The 21882-nt window shown below is 28.0% G+C and overlaps 2 protein-coding genes and 1 long non-coding RNA gene across 3 annotated transcripts; 1 reads left to right on the top strand and 2 right to left on the bottom strand.

Moving 5' to 3' along the window:
- The first annotated feature begins 4815 nt into the window (after positions 1–4815).
- Positions 4816–15272, top strand: LOC145964667 (uncharacterized). Its single transcript, XR_014436535.1, has 3 exons — positions 4816–5006; positions 10130–10269; positions 15232–15272. It is a non-coding gene; the product is annotated as an uncharacterized LOC145964667 (long non-coding RNA).
- Positions 15273–18813: 3541 nt separating this feature from the next.
- LOC145964665 (uncharacterized) lies at positions 18814–20636 on the bottom strand. Its single transcript, XM_083087676.1, has one exon. The coding sequence runs from the start codon at positions 20128–20130 to the stop codon at positions 19270–19272; it is 861 nt and encodes a 286-aa protein (XP_082943802.1). The 5' UTR covers positions 20131–20636; the 3' UTR covers positions 18814–19269.
- Positions 20290–21630, bottom strand: LOC145963676 (uncharacterized protein F54H12.2-like). The gene is made up of 2 exons (XM_083085800.1): positions 20733–21630; positions 20290–20552 (listed from the first exon to the last, which is right to left on the bottom strand). The coding sequence occupies exons 1-2, from the start codon at positions 21628–21630 to the stop codon at positions 20290–20292; spliced, it is 1161 nt and encodes a 386-aa protein (XP_082941926.1).
- Between the last annotated feature and the right edge of the window lie 252 nt (positions 21631–21882).

The raw sequence follows: 21882 nt of genomic DNA on the forward strand, positions 1-21882 counted from the left end.
TTATTATTCCTTTTTTTCTCCCTTTTATTATTCCTTTTATTTCCTTTCATTCTTTTTTTTTATTCTATCATGATCTATTTTCTTGTATCATAATTGATAAATTCTTAAGGATATCGAAAATATCGTTAACCTAATGTTTGGTATATGTTTCTTTGTGTGCTGTATTTAAAGCGTTTTTCTAATATAAGAAATTTTATTTTTTACTAGCTGTACCCTGCGCGCGCTGCTACGCCTACAAAAATCGAATTTAAAGAGAACTCGTTATAACAATTCTGTGCTCATTTTTTTTTATTGAAGTGTCAAAAAATGATAAAAACGCATCGTAACGGAACACTGCTTCACGTATCATTACGGAATGTTGACTAAAACCTTCCCAGGAGTTCATAGATCATTTCATCCGAAGCAACCTATATGATTAGAGCTAAACTGTGGCTTCCTATAAGACACAAACAAACAAACATTCATTTTTATATATATAGATTTATTATTTTCAAAATCTGATTGAGACAAATTTCAACAAAATTTTATACAACTAAATAATAATATTGATATGTGATTTGAAATAGCAATTAATAATTTATAATGCAAAAATTAAGATTAGATAAATAAATCATGCACACATAGATAAAACATGCACACATCAAAATATATTTTTCTATGTTATATTGTATACACATGTTTATATTATATGTTACGTGCTTTTCAGATTAATTAATTCATATTAATTAATCATATATTTGGAAATTGAAATAAAGATAAAAGCATCTAAAAATAATACATCTCAAATTCCAATAACTTATCGATGCAATGGACTTATTAACATAAGAAAATGAAGTTATGGAGAACATATAATAAATGTATGATGCAACATATTGTAACTATAAAAAAGAAAAAATTTTTAAAATTATTCATATTATTATTTTAATATTTAATAAGTAATAAAAATCTGTATTTATTTTGATATATGTTTAATAAATATTACTGTTATCAATTTTAAATGACACACGCATATTAAAAAAAATTAAAAATAAAAAACCCATCCGATCAAGTATAATTAATTATAAAAAGATTTAAAAAGTATATTTATTCTTAATTTATAAAGCTAAAAAATTTATTAAACTTGCATTATTCAGAAAAATTAAAGAAATAAAAAAATTTTTTTAATTAAATTCATTTTTTAAGAATATATATATTAAAATCCACTATTAAAAAAGGCATGTTAAATCGATTCTCGCATGTATTGTTGCCACTTTTCCGCGATGCTGATTGGTTGTCTCGGTTCTCTCTCATTATGTGTTATATTCACAATATCGAGCGACTCTGTCATCGCGAAGGTTAATAGTTTAATATAACCTATTATAAAGTATATATATGTGATTAATATATGTATATATATATATATATATATATATATATATATAATATGTGTTTCTTATTACAAAGTTTAAAAGAATCTTACGAAAATAGAGGAACAAATGTTATGATATTTGTTTATAGAGTTAATATCCAAAATATGTTATTATTGATTTTTAGTTCAATAATTTTTTTATGTTGCAATATTATACGTAAGTATAACAAAAAATATTTTTAATAAACATTTTATAATTCAAGTGAGAGAATATAATATGTAAATTTAAATATATTTAAACATAGGTCTAATATTTTATTAATTAAAATGTCAAAAATTGTAGGGGTATATTTTAAAAATGATATTTATTTTTATTCATTGTATAAGGTTAATATACGAGTGAGTTACATATATATGTGAATTTTGGTAATATTCTTATAAATTTTCTTATCTTTGTTAAATCATACATTATTCTACTCTTCATTACATTATACATTATATATATATATATATATATATATATATATATATATATATCTTTTAATACTGTTTAATTATAATTTACTTTTTTCAGTTACTTATTTCCATGTTTCCTTTTCTCAATTTTCTTAATTAACTCTAAATGTTATGGATTTTCCGGAAAATATTGGAAAAATATTAGATAAAATCATGAACATTTCTAAAGATAAGTTTTATTACAAATTTTTATATACTTTATTTAAGTATAAATATGTATATAGTATACATATATATACATATTATACTACAACTATTTAGTAATAGTACCGGTGATATTTGTTCCTCTAATTTCATAAGAATTTTTTAAACTTTGTAATAAGATATATATATATATATATATATATATATATATAAAGTTTAAAAGAATCCTATGAAATTAAAGGAACAAATGTCATTGGTATCATTACTAAATATTTGTTGTATGCATAAGAAGAAAATGGAAAAAAGTTTGTAAGAGGTATAAATTTAGAAAATATATAAAAACTATATAAAAATTATTACAAAATAATTAATTATTAATTATTAATAATGAATAATTATTATTTATTATTATTTATTATTATTACTATTAAAAATTATTATTATTATCAGAATAGGTGCATTTTCGAAGTATTTATCAAGTAAGTTCTTTTTAATAAGAATATGTAACTGTAGGAATATTTAACTAATGCCACAGAAAATCAATTAATATTTAACACTATTTTGATATCGAATACAGGAAATATGTATAAGATATGATTTCCAAATATATTATAGTTCCTGATAGATATCTCGCTAATGTTCGATGGAAATAACTTCTGTGTGAAAGAATATTGTTACTGGATCCAAATGGGATAGTGTGCCGCAATAAATATGGTTGAAATTCATACCAAATTAACAAACTGAAGCTACTTAAAAATAAAAGTAAAATGGTGCTATAGAAAAGTCTTTATATTCAGGTAAAAAATACAAAATGAGGAATGATAGTAATTAAAATATTGTTAAAATATTTAAGAAGAGAATTCAATATGATATATTAATTAATTTATATATTGATGTTTGTTTATAGAGCTAATATCCAAAATATGGTTTATTTTTGATTGGATCAATAATGAATGAATTTGATTCGGATAATATCGACGTGGACATATCTTTTTTAATGAGACATTTAATTTCATTCTATACTTTTCTTCTTATGTTACTATATTATACGTAAGTATAACAAAAAATATTTTTAATAAACATTTTATAATTCAAGTGAGAGAATATAGTATGTAAATTTAATGATTAAATATACGAGTGAATTACATATACAGGGTGTCCTGGACCACCCGTACACCCCTTTTCTTTCAAAAACTAAGCATTTTAGAGAAAAATGTTTTAGACAAAAGTTGTTTGGTTTCGAGGGGGCCATAAGATGGTACCATTGATTTGACCTTGAAGAGTCATTTGAAGGTCACGTGAAGGTCACTTCAATTTTTTTAAATGGAATACCCTATATATTTTTGCACATTCTTGTAGCTCATCTCGAGAGCTTTCTAAAACACTATAATTAAGTTAGTTTTCATTAAGTACTTTCCGAGTTATGAGGCTTGAAGTAATTTCTTAATTTTACGTAAATCATAAAATATCTTGTAAAATATTCATTTTTCGATTATCTTACCTTAATACTTTTATGTACAAAATAATAAAAGGAATCAATTGGTGTAAAAGAAACACAGTTATTTTTAAGAAAAAATATGTAATTGTTAATTACAAATTACATATTTTTTCTTCGAAACAACTATGTGTTTTCTTTACACCAATTAATTCCTCTCATTATTTTGTACATAAAAGTATTAAGGTAAGATAATCGAAAAATGAATATTTTACAAGATATTTTATGATTTACGTAAAATTAAGAAATTATTTCAAGCCTCATAACTCGGAAAGTACTTAATGAAAACTAACTTAATTATAGTGTTTTGGAAAGCTCTCGAGATGAGCTACAAGAATGTGTAAAAATATATAGGGTATTCCGTTTAAAAAAATTGAAGTGACCTTCACGTGACCTTCATATGACTCTTCAAGGTCAAACCAATGGTACCGTCTTATGGCCCCCTCGAAACCAAACAACTTTTGTCTGAAACATTTTTCTCTAAAATGCTTAGTTTTTGAAAGAAAAGGGGTGTACGGGCGGTCTAGGACACCCTGTATATGTGAATTTTAGTAATATTCTTATAAATTTTCGTATCTTTGTTAAATCATACATTATTCTACTCTTCATTACATTATACATTATATATATATATTTTTTAATACTATTTAATTATAATTTACTTTTTTCAGTTACTTATTTCCATGTTTCCTTTTCTCAATTTTCTTAATTAACTCTAAATGTTATGGATTTTCCGGAAAATATTGGAAAAATATTAGATAAAATGAACATTTCTAAAGATAAGTTTTATTACAAATTTTTATATACTTTATTTAAGTATAAATATGTATATAGTATACATATATATACATATTATACTATAACTAATTTATTTTTTATTTTTTAATTTATATGTCTTACAAGTAAGAAAATGGTATTATTGTTTAACTTATTTTTATTAATTATTTTTTAAGAGTTGATTGAAGATATAGAGTAGATAGAGAAGATAGAGTAGATAGATTCAATTAGTTCATCATCTGTAATGCATTTTTTAAAATTGCATCTATTAAGTAGTTAATGAATAATAAACATTTTTTTCTGTAATAAACAAAAAAATTTTCAAAATAATAAATGAAATATTTCATATAATATTGTTTATTTGATAATTTTAATTTGTTAGATTTCTTTACATTAATAAAGAAAACTTTCGTTAAGAATATTTTTTTACAAATTTACATATAACAGAAAAACAATTTAGATCATAATAATAAGTCACTCCTTGTATATGTTTATAAAATAAAAATAAATAATTTCATAGTGTACGGTATGTCAATCGATTTATCGCAGTCGATTTACGTGACATATTTTATTGCAAATTTCACTATATTATAATGTTGCTATGCGATTAATAAGTTGCTATGTAAATAAACATAAATAATTGATAGACGATTTGTTAATGATTTTTATTAGAAGTTTGCGAGACACGTAAGAGAGAGTTGAGAAAGATTCAACTTTATATAAAAGGTAATAAATTCTTTTTTTAAAATAATTATTTCATAATGATTGTTTACGTTTGATTTATAACACATTTCACATATATTTATATTCTTTTAACATATTTACGTTACTTGTATAATTACACAGGTAAAATTTTATAAATTATATTTATTTTTATTTATTGTATAACTTTAAAATTAATGTACAATTACATGTGAACTATATTATATATGTAAAATTTTGTGACATTCTTATAAATTTTCTTATCTTTATTAAACCAAACATTATTTATTCATTAAATTATATACTATATATTAATTTTATTCTTGACCAGTTGAAATTTGGAATACACATATCATTTCTCAAATCATCTTATTTTTGCTTACTTTTCGAATCGTTTATCTCTTCAACTTATATTATATTCTTTTATAATTTATTTTTACGTATATTACAAAGAAAGAAACGATTTATATATATATATATATATATATAAAAGATTAATTTAAATATACATATTATATTTTATATTTAAATATATATCTTATTTTTTACAAAATATTTAATGAATTTAATAAATTTTGTATTAGAAAATCAATTTATTTAATTTTAATAATTTCGCATTAAATATATATGTATGTATATATATATATATATATATATATATATATATACATATATATATACAGGGTGATTCTAAATAACTTTATGTTTTTGCAAAAACATAATCTTGACCGAATTCTAAGACGATTTTTCCTTTGGCAAAATTTCGTCCGAAGCTTAGTTTTTGAATTATTAAAGGAAGTAGTTAACGTATGACGGGTCGAATACAAGAGGCAGGCAAGGGTGGCGCGATTCACCGTCAGACGCGGGTGCTTACGCGGGGCGCCTGCTGCGATCAGCTGGTCGCTATACACATACAGACAACACATGCGAACACATACATTCTCTCTCTGTCTGTCTGTCTGTCTGTCTGTCTGTCTCTTTCTCTCTCTCTCTCCCCCCCTCTCTCGCTCATTCGCTCACTCACCTGTGTTTTTTTTTTTTTTTTTTTTTACGAGAGAGGGGAAAATGCATTTTATGCATACCCACCGGTCGATCCAGTGAGTTATGTGGGACTCGAATACCAAGTCGAATTACCAACTCGGTACTCCCTACCCACTAAAAACCCCTCTCTTTTCACGAATTTCCTTTGACACACTGTCCCTCTGACTTCCCGAGATCTGTTTTCACATAAAGTCAAAAAATAGTTATTATTACCTTGTTCGATGACTTTTGATGTATTGCTGTAATTGCTTGAAGGAGAAATGAATTTTCCGATAGATCGTACGTTCTCAAATTTAACGTAGATATCACGTTGCAAAAGACAAGAAATCCACACTAAATTATTAACAGAAAGTTTTTCTTCTTTCATGAACTGTATTCTTTTATAAACTTTAACGTAATCACATTTATTTACTCACTCGATGAGACGAGAAATTTACTAATGACTCTACCACTAATCACTATTAATCACTGTCGAATAATAACTGTTGGCGATTAAAAATCACTCGATGAAAGAAACACGCGCGGACACGTTACTACACGACGCGACGACGCGACAATGCGACGATAATTACTCGGCGACTGCAAGCAGTTTTTTGTCATGGTAGGTTGCGATAGGTTAAGGTACTACTGGCGCTATCGAACGCGATCATGTGTTCGATTGAAGAATGCGGTAAACATAATAAACATTTAACATATTAATATTATTATTATCATGGATGTGTGTGATATCCATACATCGTATGATATCTACTTAAAAATTAATTAGATTAAATAAGTGTTTTTAAAATATTTATTACTTTTACTATTATCTTAAATAAATATTTAATATTAATATTTTATATGATTTGATTTTTAATCGCCAACAGTTATTATTCGACAGTGATTAATAGTGATTAGTGGTAGAGTCATTAGTAAATTTCTCGTCTCATCGAGTGAGTAAATAAATGTGATTACGTTAAAGTTTATAAAAGAATACAGTTCATGAAAGGAGAAAAACTTTCAGTTAATAATTTAGTGTGGATTTCTTGTCTTTTGCAACGTGATATTTACGTTAAATTTGAGAACGTACGATCTATCGGAAAATTCATTTCTCCTTCAAGCAATTACTGCAATACATCAAAAGTCATCGAACAAGGTAATAATAACTATTTTTTGACGTTATGTGAAAACAGATCTCGGGAAGTCAGAGGGACAGTGTGTCAAAGGAAATTCGTGAAAAGAGAGGGGTTTTTAGTGGGTAGGGAGTACCGAGTTGGTAATTCGACTTGGTATTCGAGTCCCACATAACTCACTGGATCGACCGGTGGGTATGCATAAAATGCATTTTCCCCTCTCTCGTAAAAAAAAAAAAAAAAAATTACAGGTGAGTGAGCGAATGAGAGAGAGAGAGAGAGAGAGAGAGAGAGAAAGAGAGAGACAGACAGACAGACAGACAGACAGACAGACAGACAGACAGAGAGAGAATGTATGTGTTCGCATGTGTGTCTGTATGTGTATAGCGACTAGCTGATTGCAGCAGGCGCCCCGCGTAAGCACCCGCGTCTGACGGTGAATCGCGCCACTCTTGCCTGCCTCTTGTATTCGACCCGTCATACGTTAACTACTTCCTTTAATAATTCAAAAACTAAGCTTCGGACGAAATTTTGCCAAAGAAAAAATCGTCTTAGAATTCGGTCAAGATTATGTTTTTGCAAAAACATAAAGTTATTTAGAATCACCCTGTATATATATATATATATATATATATATATATATATATATATATATATACATACATATATATTTAATGCGAAATTATTAAAATTAAATAAATTGATTTTCTAATACAAAATTTATTAAATTCATTAAATATTTTGTAAAAAATAAGATATATATTTAAATATAAAATATAATATGTATATTTAAATTAATCTTTTTGTATATTACTTTTTGTATATATATATATATATATATATATATATATATATATACATACATATATATTTAATGCGAAATTATTAAAATTAAATAAATTTATTTTCTATGTAATATATAAAAAGATTAATTTAAATATACATATTATATTTTATATTTAAATATATCTTATTTTTTACAAAATATTTAATGAATTTAATAAATTTTGCATTACAAATGTATATTAAAAATAATATACAATTTTTAATTTTTACATATAATTTAGTATATACTATTTTTTAAGATTAGTAATAATTTTATATATATAAATAACTATAAGAAATTAGGCTCTGTGTATTAAAACATAAACTTAAATTTAAAGGCCATAAGAGCTAAACGCGGATGATAGTGCGTAAGTTCAACGAGAAAATAAGTTTTTCGTTGAAACTTATTTGTGTGCACAGGGCACAAATTTTCTTGGTACGATACCAAGCAAATTTAAATAATTCTCAATTCGAGAATTTATTTAATTATTATCCCTCTTTCCCCCCTGTAATGTTGTAGGCGAGAAAAATATCGGGCCGAAAGTCGCTGAATCGGGAATCGAACCCGAGTCTTTCGCTTGCCGGGCGACTGCTCTTACCACTGAGCTATTCAGACCCCTCAACTCGATACTTCTCGGTCGCCTACAATTATATATTAAATTGAAGAATAACGCCATCTTCCGCCGGCGTGAATTTTAAATAACTATAAGAAATTAGGCTCTGTGTATTAAAACATAAACTTAAATTTAAAGGCCATAAGAGCTAAACGCGGATGATAGTGCGTAAGTTCAACGAGAAAATAAGTTTTTCGTTGAAACTTATTTGTGTGCACAGGGCATAATATATAATTGTAGGCGACCGAGAAGTATCGAGTTGAGGGGTCTGAATAGCTCAGTGGTAAGAGCAGTCGCCCGGCAAGCGAAAGACTCGGGTTCGATTCCCGATTCAGCGACTTTCGGCCCGATATTTTTCTCGCCTACAACATTACAGGGGGGAAAGAGGGATAATAATTAAATAAATTCTCGAATTGAGAATTATTTAAATTTGCTTGGTATCGTACCAAGAAAATTTGTGCCCTGTGCACACAAATAAGTTTCAACGAAAAACTTATTTTCTCGTTGAACTTACGCACTATCATCCGCGTTTAGCTCTTATGGCCTTTAAATTTAAGTTTATGTTTTAATACACAGAGCCTAATTTCTTATAGTTATTTAAAATTCACGCCGGCGGAAGATGGCGTTATTCTTCAATTTAATATATAATTGTAGGCGACCGAGAAGTATCGAGTTGAGGGGTCTGAATAGCTCAGTGGTAAGAGCAGTCGCCCGGCAAGCGAAAGACTCGGGTTCGATTCCCGATTCAGCGACTTTCGGCCCGATATTTTTCTCGCCTACAACATTACAGGGGGGAAAGAGGGATAATAATTAAATAAATTCTCGAATTGAGAATTATTTAAATTTGCTTGGTATCGTACTAAGAAAATTTGTGCCCTGTGCACACAAATAAGTTTCAACGAAAAACTTATTTTCTCGTTGAACTTACGCACTATCATCCGCGTTTAGCTCTTATGGCCTTTAAATTTAAGTTTATGTTTTAATACACAGAGCCTAATTTCTTATAGTTATTTAAAATTCACGCCGGCGGAAGATGGCGTTATTCTTCAATTTAATATATAATTGTAGGCGACCGAGAAGTATCGAGTTGAGGGGTCTGAATAGCTCAGTGGTAAGAGCAGTCGCCCGGCAAGCGAAAGACTCGGGTTCGATTCCCGATTCAGCGACTTTCGGCCCGATATTTTTCTCGCCTACAACATTACAGGGGGGAAAGAGGGATAATAATTAAATAAATTCTCGAATTGAGAATTATTTAAATTTGCTTGGTATCGTACCAAGAAAATTTGTGCCCTGTGCACACAAATAAGTTTCAACGAAAAACTTATTTTCTCGTTGAACTTACGCACTATCATCCGCGTTTAGCTCTTATGGCCTTTAAATTTAAGTTTATGTTTTATATATATATATATAACTAAAACTTATAGTTAAATAATATAAAAAAATATTAATAAAATATTTTTACATGGATATTTTTATATTAAAATAAATATTTTTTTATTTATAAGAATGTTCTTTTGGTTTAATATTTAATACTTTTTTCAACTATTTGTTTCAGGCATTATTTCAACTACTTCGATCTTAATTTCTTCACTTTCCGTTAATAAGAATATTGTGTGCTGTTCATTTTGGATTTAAAGAAAAATTTTATAAAATATAAATATAAATATATATATGTATATATAAATATCTCTTTAGGTAAGTTAAATTTAAAATCTTAAATATTAACAAATTTTTTTATATTGTATGCATGCATGTACGCATACATATACACACACACATACGCAATATGCTTGTATATATATATATATATGAAATGATAAAAAATAGAAACAATTAAATAACTCGCAAACAATGTATTTGTATTTTTTTTTTAAATTTACAAAAACACTACAAAAATTATATCATTTGAAGAAATTCATTTAACAGTGTTACTCTATTTATTGCGTTTTTTGTTTCTCTCGGAATAATTTTGAGTCGATAAAAAATTTTAAATAAAAAAAGTTTGAGGCTTTTAAATACTAAAGAAATGAACTATAGAATCGTAACCCAGGTAGCAAGCACACGTCATTTTGACGTTTCAAATTGGTCATTCACTGACTATTCTTGACGTCACGAATTGACGTTTTTATGACGTAAAAGTAACGGTCTAATGTCACAGATTTTTGACGTCATGACATGTACCGAATTTTGACGTCATAAAATGTACCATATTTTGACGTCTTTTTCTTAGCATAATAATATATTTAATAGTGTTGTCGAATAAAGCACTCTCTAAAAGTGAATCAGTGTATTATCACTGAAAAACAGTAAATAGTCACAGATTACAGCAGTTATAAGTACAGCACTGTAAATCAGTAATATTTTATTGAAAGAATCAGTTAATAAATTTTGACTATTTCAATCAGTAATATCTCAGTAATATTTCTCAATATCAGTAATATTTCTTTCGTTATTGCCAGTAATATTAAACTACAATTCATCTCTCTATCTATTTCATAAATATAATATAAATATAATAAATATAAGAATAAATAAATATATATAAATATAAATAAATATATATAAAATTAAAAATTTTATTTATATTTACTAAATATTTATTATATTAAAAATTTTATTTTATTTATATTACATGTATATTGAACTTGTTATTTTAAATAGATAACGAACGAATAATTTTGATTAAGTAGCCAGACATTTATTTGTCCGACTTATAAGATCGATTTAATATCTGAAGCCTCTCTATTGAGATTGTATCAGAAATTAAATCGAAGTAATATTTCTAATTTTATCTGACACTCTTTGCAAACTTTATATAATTCTTATGACTAAAACTAAATACGAGAGAGATAGCGATCATAGCGGTAAACGAACAAACTAGCGATTACTGGTTTTACAGTGAATTTTACTTTAACAATTGTTAAAGTCTGATCGCAAAAGTCATGTTATATAAAAAATTTAAAAAAATTTTTTTATGGGATCGATGTACTAACTAATGACATTAATAATAAAATAATCGTCACTTCATGACTGAAAAATGACGTCAAAATAACGTTATATCAAGACGTCAATATAAAGTCATGTAACAAATCAGTCATTTTGACGACATATGACCAAAAATGACCAGTTTGGAACGCCAAATGACGTGTGTTTGCTACCTGGGAATCTCTCTTTATATATGTAACACATACATATATATATGTATATGTATATTCACTTATACATATACAAATTTGAAATGATTTATATTTAACTTAATTTTAGTATATCTATTCAAAGTTAAACCAACATCATCTCTAAATTTAATATTTTATATTTTAAAATTTTTATAGAGAAAATTTTTTTAATATATTATTTTTCTTCTTTATATATTCAATCGATCTTTGTCTTTTTGTGTACCTACTAGATTAAAATAATTATGTACTATATCTTTAAAAATATATCAAAAAGAAAATTGTTTTAAATAAAAATTGTTTGTTTTATTTTTTTTATAAATATGTTAATTGATCTCCTTCCTATTTAAATAAAACATTTTTATTACTTTATATGTATGATTCTATATATATACAAATAATAAAAAAAGTTTAACATATTTTACATTAATACATATATTTACACACACAAACATATATTACATGAAAAATATACGTAAATGTAAATTATTGTATAATTAAATATTTCGGTTTTAAATTTTTAAATCCTCTTTAATAATAAAGTAAGATTTCAGTGATAAACGAGATTTTAAAGTAAAATGGTAATAATAAAATATTAATAATAAAATAAAAAAATAAATTAAAATATTTTAATTAAATTACAAAAGCAACTAATGAAAATTTTTTTGAGGAGGTTAGAAAATAGAATATTAAGATAAAAGTATTTCCAAAATATTTATTATGTAATTATTTAGAAATTATTTAGAAATATGTGTGTAAAAATCACTGATTGATTGAATCATTTTATATTTGTATATTGTTAGTTAAATTTGCGATAAGAATAATATATTTCTTATTAATTTTGTAATTTATTATTTTTATATTTTTATTATTTTAAATTATTATTTTAAATTAAATTTAGTTTCAATCTTTATAATTACGATGTTTAAAAATTTGAGTTTTTAATTATTTGTCAGTTTGTTTAAAGTATGAATTGTAATAAGCAATTAATCTGATATTCAATATTTAAAAAAAAATAAGATAACGTATTTAATGTACCCAGCAAACACCAAATAACAGTTATATAACTGTTAGTTATAATTTCCCACTCAACAATATAACTGTTACATAACAGATATGTTATGTAGCTGTTATATTGTTGAATGGGAAATTACAACTAACAGTTATATAAATGTTACTTGGTGTTTGTTGGATAATTTGTTAAAGTATTTAAATTTATCAATTTAATATAAATTTAATTACTATAAATTTAATTATTATTTTAAAGAAATGGTTAAATTTTTTAATAAAGAAATATCTCAATGTTTAAAATAAGATAAAAAAAGGAACAACAGAATTGAGAAATTAATTAAATTATAAAATATTTTTTTGAAACAGGCATTTTAATTTATTTTATGGATAAGTTTAAAAATTAATTTATTAAATAGAGAATATCAATAAAATAAAATATTATTAATAAATTTAAATTTTAATATTTTAAATAAAATTTTTAGTTACAAACAAAATACTTTTAAAAACATTTTATAATATCATAATTAAAATAGTTCAAAAGAAATACATTCTTATGGAACATTTGTGTAATTTTATTTAAAGAAGGAAGAAAATTTTGCTGCATACTTTTAACGTGCAAAACAATAATAAAAATTTATCATAAAAATAAATGCGGAAATTGAAATATAGTTTTAAATAAAAAGTTAAAGTATTAAAATTGATTGAATTTTTAAATATGTATTTCTACCGCTTTAATGTATCGAATATGTATACATAGCGCTTTAATATTAATAATAATAAATATAATAATATACAGGGTGTCCCACAACTCGCAATTGAAATTTTAATAACATATTCCTGAGCAAAAACTGCAACAAAAATTCTAATAGAAAAATATTGAAGCTACAATAGTTTTTGAGTTATAAGCGATCAAAGTTTGACAATGATATCGTATAGAATTCGCGCATCCAGGTCCGTAATTACATTTACACGTGTACTGATATCATCTCTTATTGATTTTTTTCATGTCAGGTAATATTGATTTTTACTGCACATCTGATTTCATTTTTTTTATTTTGTTTTATAATGATAATAGATTAATTTCTACAAATATTTTTTTGATTAAAAAGAAATGTATCTTATTTTTCAAGTTGTTGAAACATTAAATTTTATAATTCTGTTTAAATGTAATAATTGAAGTATTATTTAAATTTTTATTTAAAAAAGAACGTTTTCTGTATATTATTTATAATTCGTTAATACTATATATAATACTAATTAATCACCATAATGTATAATGTACATAATAAACACATACATAAGAAACGATAAAATAAAATCAGCTGTGCAATAGAAATCAATATAACCTGACATGAAAAAATAACAAATGACAGATCGGTATACGTGTAAATGTAGTTACGGACCTGAGCGCGCGAATTCTACGCGACATTATTGGCAAATTTTGATCGCTTATAACTCAAAAACTAATACTTCAACTATAGCTTCAACATTTTTATATTAGAATTTTCGTCTCAGTTTTTGCTGAAAAATATGTTATTCAAATTTCTTTAAATTTTGATGATAAATCTTCTTTGTAAAATACATCTTTAAGAAATTAATTTATGATAAATAATTATAACTAATTAAATTTTAAATATTCAATCTAAGAAATGAATATAATATTAATTGTTATACTGGATATTTTAAACTTTTTTTTTACTATCTTTAATTACTTGATTTTGTTAGATTTTTCTGTTTAATTTCAATAAGTAAATTGAAATCTTACATTAATACTAAAGAGGATTTAAATGGAATATTTTGTACACTATAATAAAACCTTTATGATTTTAAAAACATTTAATATATACATATACATATAAAAAAAATAATTGTCTATATATATATAATATATATATATATAGTTTTTTTTTTATTTTAATAATATATGCATTTATAATACATTATTAAAAAAAAAACGTTTTTTCGTACATTAAAAATTGAGTACTCAAACTAGGTGAAAAATCATTGTATAGAAAAATTTAAAGAAGTAAATTTTTTAAGCTTGAAATTTCTAATTCAATATACTATCAATTGTTTAAAAAATTTTTTTATTTTTAAGAAAAATTAAAGAAAATGTAAATAAAATATTATAATTTATGGAACTTTACTTATGTTAGATTTTTCGGAAGAAATTTTTTATCGAATTACATAGTACTAAATACATATAATTTTAAAGAACAAAATAATGTTTTTTTTAAAGCATAGAATAAAGAAGATAAATAAATTTTCGAAAACTAGCGTGTTAAATTTGAGATTTTAAACTTCGAAATGTTTTTTTAATTCCTCATCTACAATGATTTTTTAGAGTTCCAGCGATTTAAAAATAACGCAAATTTTAGTGTATTTTAGTAAAAGGTTTTTTATTATTTTTTAATAGTATATAATAATTTTTATTAAATTAAAATATATTAACTTTTATAATTTTTTGTTTCAGGTACATGAAAAACAATTTTAAAAAAATAGAAGAAGTTTGTGCATGTGTATATTTTTTAAGTTCTATATAAATTAAACATATTTTTAAGTTCTATAAAAATTAAGTTTAAGTGTATTCTTAACTTCTATATAAATTAAGTTTAAATTATATTGTATATGTTTATTTTAAATATAAACCTTTAAGTTATTAATTTGATTTGTGTGTACATATATGTAAAAAATTAAATATGTAAGAAATATAATATATGTAAGAAATTATATTCAAATTATATAAAATTAAAATAAAGGATTAGATATTAACAGTATAATACTTATTATTAATAATATTAATAAAAATTATAATGATAATGATATGATGATGATGACAATTATAAGATTGATGATGATGATGATGATGATGATGATGATGATTATGATGATGATAACAATGATAATGATGATAATGATAACAATAATGATGATAATGATAATTATAATAATAATAAATGCTTATGATAGTAAAAATAACTATTAAAGATAATTATTAAATAATATTATTCAAAAAAATAAATTAATTTATAATAATTAATTTAAATAATTATTTTATAATTAATAATAAAAATTAATTTGATTAGTTTTATTAAATTATTAATTGTATTTAATTAAAATAATTATAATATATATAGTGCATATTTTTAAACATTTTAAAATTTACATATTTATATTTTAATAAAATGCCAAGGCGTAAAATAGAACGGAATTTAGAGGAAAAAGAAAAATTAAAACAACAACGTCGTGAAAAAAAAGCTGAAAATCAACGTCAACGTCGACAAGCTATGAGAATAACAAATGTTGATAATAGTTTACAAAACAAAATTAACCAAGGATATAATATTATTGATCTTGCAAGTGTTAGTGAAGTACATGATAATCACGTAACAACACATGTGACTTCATTACAAAAACGTGTAGAATATCAATCTCAATATCGATTACGGAAAAAAAGACAACCTCAATTAAATATAAATAATATAACATCGATGGATAATATAGTAGAATATTATATTGGTCCTATGGATGTGAATTGTATTCATTGTAATGCAAAACATTTCGCTCCTGAAAAGACATCTAATAAAGGAAATTCATTTCATGATTGTTGTAATCATGGTTCAGTATATTTGCAACCAATGCCTGATTTTCCTGAATTTATTCGAACATTATTTGATGGCAGTCATATAAAATCAAACAATTTCTCAACATATTCGCAGTTATAATAGCTCATTTTCGTTTGCATCATTTAATGCTAACTTGATTAATTTTCAAAATTGGCGATCTGGTCCATATTGTTTTAAAATACAAGGACAGATTTATTATCAAATTAATACAGCATTGTATGCTACACAAAATGAGAGTCCAACTTATGGTCAGCTTTTTATTGTTGATTCAAATGAAGCAATAAATTATCGTCTTAATCAAAATTCAAATTTAGATTGTGAAATCGTTCAAAATCTTGAATATATAATGCGGGACTGTAATGTGTTTGCTCATTCTTATCAAATGATGGGTGAAGAATTAAAAAATCAACAATTAGAAATGGAATCTGGTGAAAAATTACCGGAATTACAATTATTATTTACTTTAAAACCAGGTATGGATCGACGTCGATATAATGCTCAAAGAACTAATGAAGTTGCTGCTGTTTTTATACGACTGCTGATGGAGAAATTCCAGATTCATATGTTATAATACGTAATAAAAATACTAAAACTTTGCAAAAAGTTAGTATTATGGATCCCAATGTTGAACCATGGATATATCCATTGTTTTATCCATTTGGTACTCAAGGATGGCATCGTCATTTAACAAAATTAAATAGTAATAGACGAATAACCAGGGGACAATATATTAAATATCGCATGGCCATTCGTGATGAATTTAATGTTTTTTTATTAGGTCGTCGTCTATTTCAACAGTGGCTCGTTGATAATTATGTAAAAATTGAAAAAGATAGAATTGATTATTGCAAAACTCATCAAAAAGAATTACGTGCTGAAACATATCAAGGTTTAAAAGATTACATACAAACTATGGCGAATAACTTAAGTGGACGTATTGGAAAAATGATTATACTTCCTTCTACGTTTATTGGGTCACCACGTAACATGTTACAACATTATCAAGATGCAATGGCAATTGTTAGTAAATTTGGTAAACCAGATCTTTTTATTACCATGACTTGTAATCCAAAATGGCGTGAAATTGAGGAAAATCTCTTGCCTGGTCAACAAGCTTGTGATAGGCCTGACATTTGTGCTCGTGTTTTTAACATTAAAAAAGATTATTTAATTGATTTGATTGTGAAACCAAAATTTTTTGGTGAAGTAGCAGCGTTTGTATATGTTATTGAATTTCAAAAACGCGGATTACCACATATTCATATATTAATTACATTAAAATATAATTTTAAAATAACAACACCACAAATTGTTGATAAATATATTTCTGCTGAAATTCCTGATCTCTATGAGAATCCAATTTTACATAATATAGTCATGAGACATATGATTCATGGACCTTGTGGCGATTGGTGTTTGGTAGATGGGCAGTGTTCGAAACATTATCCAAAACCTTATCTCAAAGAAACTAGAATGGATGAAGATGCTTATCCTTATTATCGTCGACGAAATAATGGTAAATGTTTTGAACGTCCTGGTAAATATATAGTTGATAATCGTTATGTTGTTCCATATTGTCCTACTTTATCAGTTATATTTAATTGTCATATTAATGTTGAAGTAGTTTCAAGTATTAAATCAGTTAAATATTTGTATAAATATATTTATAAAGGACATGATGCTGCTGCTATAACTATTGAACCAAAGTAGATATGGGCCACTATGGTGCGTCAAAACAAACCCCCACCACTCGGCCCCTGGCGCCGTGGGCGTGGCCAGGTGAAGTGGAGGGAGGCGTTCTGATTGGTGGAAACAATGCCCCACCTCCCGAAGTCTCGATTTTGATTGGCTTGCACCATAGTGGCCCAGAGTTTGATTGGCTTGCACCATAGTGGTCCAGAGTTTGATTGGCTCGCACCATAGTGGCCCAGAGCTGCGATTGGTCGACGCCGGCTGTGTCGCCGATTTATCAAATTTTTATTTCCCTACCTCCGCGGTACTAGACTCGAAGAAGCAATCCTTCTCCCACTCCAGCCCAGGCTCACCTGTATAGGGTTCCGAGTCAAATTCCCGTTACCTAGCCCTTAGTCGCTCTCGCTACGTCTTGGCAGAACGAACCCCCCCACCTACCGACTTTCGGGGTAGCTGGTATATGTCTCGAGGAAACAATCCTTACCTCCCCACTCCGTCTCGGGGCCCGCTATGGAATATCGAAACAAGCCCCCTCCGCTCGAACGGTTCATGACGCACTTTATCGGAAAAAGAGACAAAGCATCTCAGTAGGAGACAATAATTATTATAATTATTATAATTATTATAATTAGACTACATTGCGCTACAGAGGTAAAAAGATGAACATGCGGATGATTGAACGCGAGGCGGGGGTGTTATAAAGGAAGAAGGGAAAAGTTAAAAGTATTAAACACGAATTAAGATAAAAAATTTTCACATTTATTAATATACCCGCATACAATTCGTAGTACTTCGCAAAAATTTTTTTTATATCTTCTTACAATTAAACACGCTATTAATTAACATTATATTTTTCATGTTTTTTTTCGCGAAGAAAAATTTTATGAAATAATTCTACGATTAAATGATCGTTATATTTGCAATTTTCGGAAAAAAGACTAAGAAATCCATCGAGATCGTAACCGCTGCACATATAATATAAAAATACACAACTGTAGAGTCCGCAGGTTTGAGAGAAAAGCCCTTGTAGTTGTTCGGTATTCCATCGATAAATGTTGGAATTTCGCCGGAGACGTAGGAAAAAACCCGGATACAAGGGCGGTATTCCGTAGCTATCGAAGTATGTCCCTGTACCGTCTTCGTCGAGGAAGAAAGCGATCCAGTGTTCTCCAGGGCGATTATGATTGTCCGTATTAGCGACGATGGCCGTCGACCTCGTCCACGCCATCGGCAATCTGTCGGCAGGATAGACTCCCACATGTTTGACATCTAGCTGACGCAATGCTTGCAGAATTTCGCGAGAGTCCATTTGTTTGCAGCGAAGACGAGCGAACAAGCGGTATTATTTGAATAATTTCTTTTGGTGGCTTGTTTTCGGGTTGTACAGCTAGCGGATTTTCTGTTTGCGCGGGGCGGTTAATAGCCGCACGTTCGATTTTTTGCAGATTTTTCTTCTCTATTTTATTATTTGATTGTGCTTTAATATTTTCATTTTCATCGTCGTCGTCGTCGTCGCTTACTATCAAAATTTCGGGAGAACTGCAAGTCGTTCGAGTAATGCTGTCTCCGTCGCTGCTGAAATTATTTTGCGCAACAATCCAGCTTTTTAATTTGTAAGCGTTGCGTAATGCACAATGAAAGATTCCGAATTTTCGAAATCCGTGATGTCCGCACTCTTCTTCTACCGTCAGATTTTTGAATGCCGGTGAGATGCCTTCCAAATTATATATATTTCTAGAAAGTAGATTCCTCAAATAACTCGCTTTCTCGTTTCCTCTAACATAAATGTGACGCACGCATCTTGTAATTTGCCGCAGTTGCGATGTAAAATATTTCGGATTAGTTTCGCCATCGAACCATTCAATGCCGTGATGATTTCGCGTGAGCCAGTTGTTTTCTTGTCTTATTTTTTCAGGTAATTTGGCAAACGAATGCGTCGGTATCATAATCCAATGATCGACGATTGGAGCGTCAATCGCTACAATAGCAACCTCCTTAGGGATAAACTTTTTCTTCGCATCGCGGAAACCCTGAATATCGACGACTATATCCATCTTACGAAAAAACTTATGTGATTCGACGCGAGGCTCTATGTAAAACAACGACGCCGAGCGTGTCTCCAACGAAACTGAATATTTTTCGAAACGTTGCGCACTGATGTCGGAGTTTTGAGCGAAGTAGAGGGGGAACAATTTTAAGCGTCTATAAAAAATTTACCCCGAAAAATCGACGATGACCTGACGAGACGAGTCGATTTCTATGACATTATCGAATTCGGCATAGATAATACAATTAATCGTCTCGGAAAGTGCTCTTACGAATCGCACTTCTAATCGTAAACTACCATGTTTGACGAGATTCCAATGTCCAGCGCAATTAGCGGATAGATCGGGAGTAAGATCAAAAGCGAATAAAGTATATCCTTTGAAATAGTCGTCTCTGCTTATAGAATTTCCCTCGTTCAAAAAATGAATACCTGTTCCCGAGAAAAGCGTTTGATAAGCTTCGATGTAAAGCGGTTCCTCCTCGGAGAAAGCTGGTTGCAAAGGCCTACTGGGGATTTGCGTGCCATCGATGTACAGCGAGAAGAAATTTATTCCGTAGTTCTTGAAATTAAACGGATTTAATTTTCTGTCACCGTTAAACGCTTTATTACTAACGAAACCGACTATTACTCGCTTCGGTAATTGACCGAGTATTACATTATCTAACGATTCACCCATAACGCCGCTATGAATCGTGAATGTTTTAACCTCGACTCTCGTGAGCGGATACTTGGCTGTAACTTTACTCATCATTCTAGCATGCGCGAGTAACAAACCCGAGCTTATTTTCGCCCTTCTAACGAGCAAGGTAGCGTCGAGAATGTGAATTTTCGATGTTCCGCTACTTTCCATGAGACAGAACGAATCTTTCGAACGAACGAATCTCAACCGTACTTCTACACCGTTAATTAAAAATTTGTCTTGATTGAAAACGTCGCAATGGAGATGTCCTACGAGATCTAACGCCTTTCCTCCGGAAATGTAACGAGCGCGTCTCGCGAGAGCGGGATTGCCGGGATTTGTTTCCAACAGATCGTCCATGTGTCCGGGTGCATCCATGTCCCATAGACAGGAAGTTAGATGGGAAGTTTTTGCGGGTGAAGAATAATTTAACAACGCCTCTATGTACGCTCGGTACGCGTAAGCGTTGTTTGGAGGCGACACGAGCTTTTGATTGAAATACACGTCGATTTGATTGAAGATAGAATGAAGCAAATGATTTACAGGGCCTACGGCTATTCTTTCGGCGCTTGTTCCTGAAGCCTGTCTCGCGGAATCGGCGCTTGTTTCTACACGTAGACGAAGACTCAGCATGGTGTGCGTGAGATCTAAATATTCTTCTCCGTGTCCGGGGATGACGAATTCTATCGGCGAGTCGTCCGAGAGAGAGGTCACGGGTTTGTAATGAATCCATTGCGAATTTTCGATGCTAGTTTGCGTAGGTGGTAGAGAGAAGAGATCTAGTTCGCTCTTTAAACACTCGCTCGAATGCGTGTGAAGAAAAGACATATTTCTTTATCGCAAATTGCTCGCTGTCGTCCGTCGCTCGCCACCGTCGTTAAATTAGAATGCTCCGAATATAACCGCTTAAGAAAATATATCGGATACGGTACGTTTTTTACCGATTTTACGTCGTTTCGCAGACGTCTTAAGTCTTTTTTTCACAACCGTACGACTTTTCTTCTTCTTTTTATTTCTCTGCGCTTTTGTACTCGTTCTTTTTTTCCCAACCGCTTTGATTTTCTTACTCGTCCGTCGTCG

The sequence above is a fragment of the Camponotus vicinus genome, unplaced genomic scaffold (genome assembly GCF_025532165.1).
Source record: "Camponotus vicinus isolate PSW18456_S1 unplaced genomic scaffold, iyCamVici1.0 SCAF_13, whole genome shotgun sequence".
NCBI lineage: Eukaryota > Metazoa > Arthropoda > Insecta > Hymenoptera > Formicidae > Camponotus > Camponotus vicinus.

What these genes read in the sequence shown, in the direction of transcription:
- LOC145963676 (XM_083085800.1), bottom strand. Translation starts at nt 21,630, where the DNA reads ATGTCTTTTCTTCACACGCATTCGAGCGAGTGTTTAAAGAGCGAACTA. An exon ending in AGTAATAGTCGGTTTCGTTA is followed by an intron (nt 20,553 to 20,732) that starts GTAATAAAGCGT and finishes TCTCGGGAACAG; the next exon opens with GTATTCATTTTTTGAACGAG.
- LOC145964665 (XM_083087676.1), bottom strand. Translation starts at nt 20,130, where the DNA reads ATGGATATAGTCGTCGATATTCAGGGTTTCCGCGATGCGAAGAAAAAG.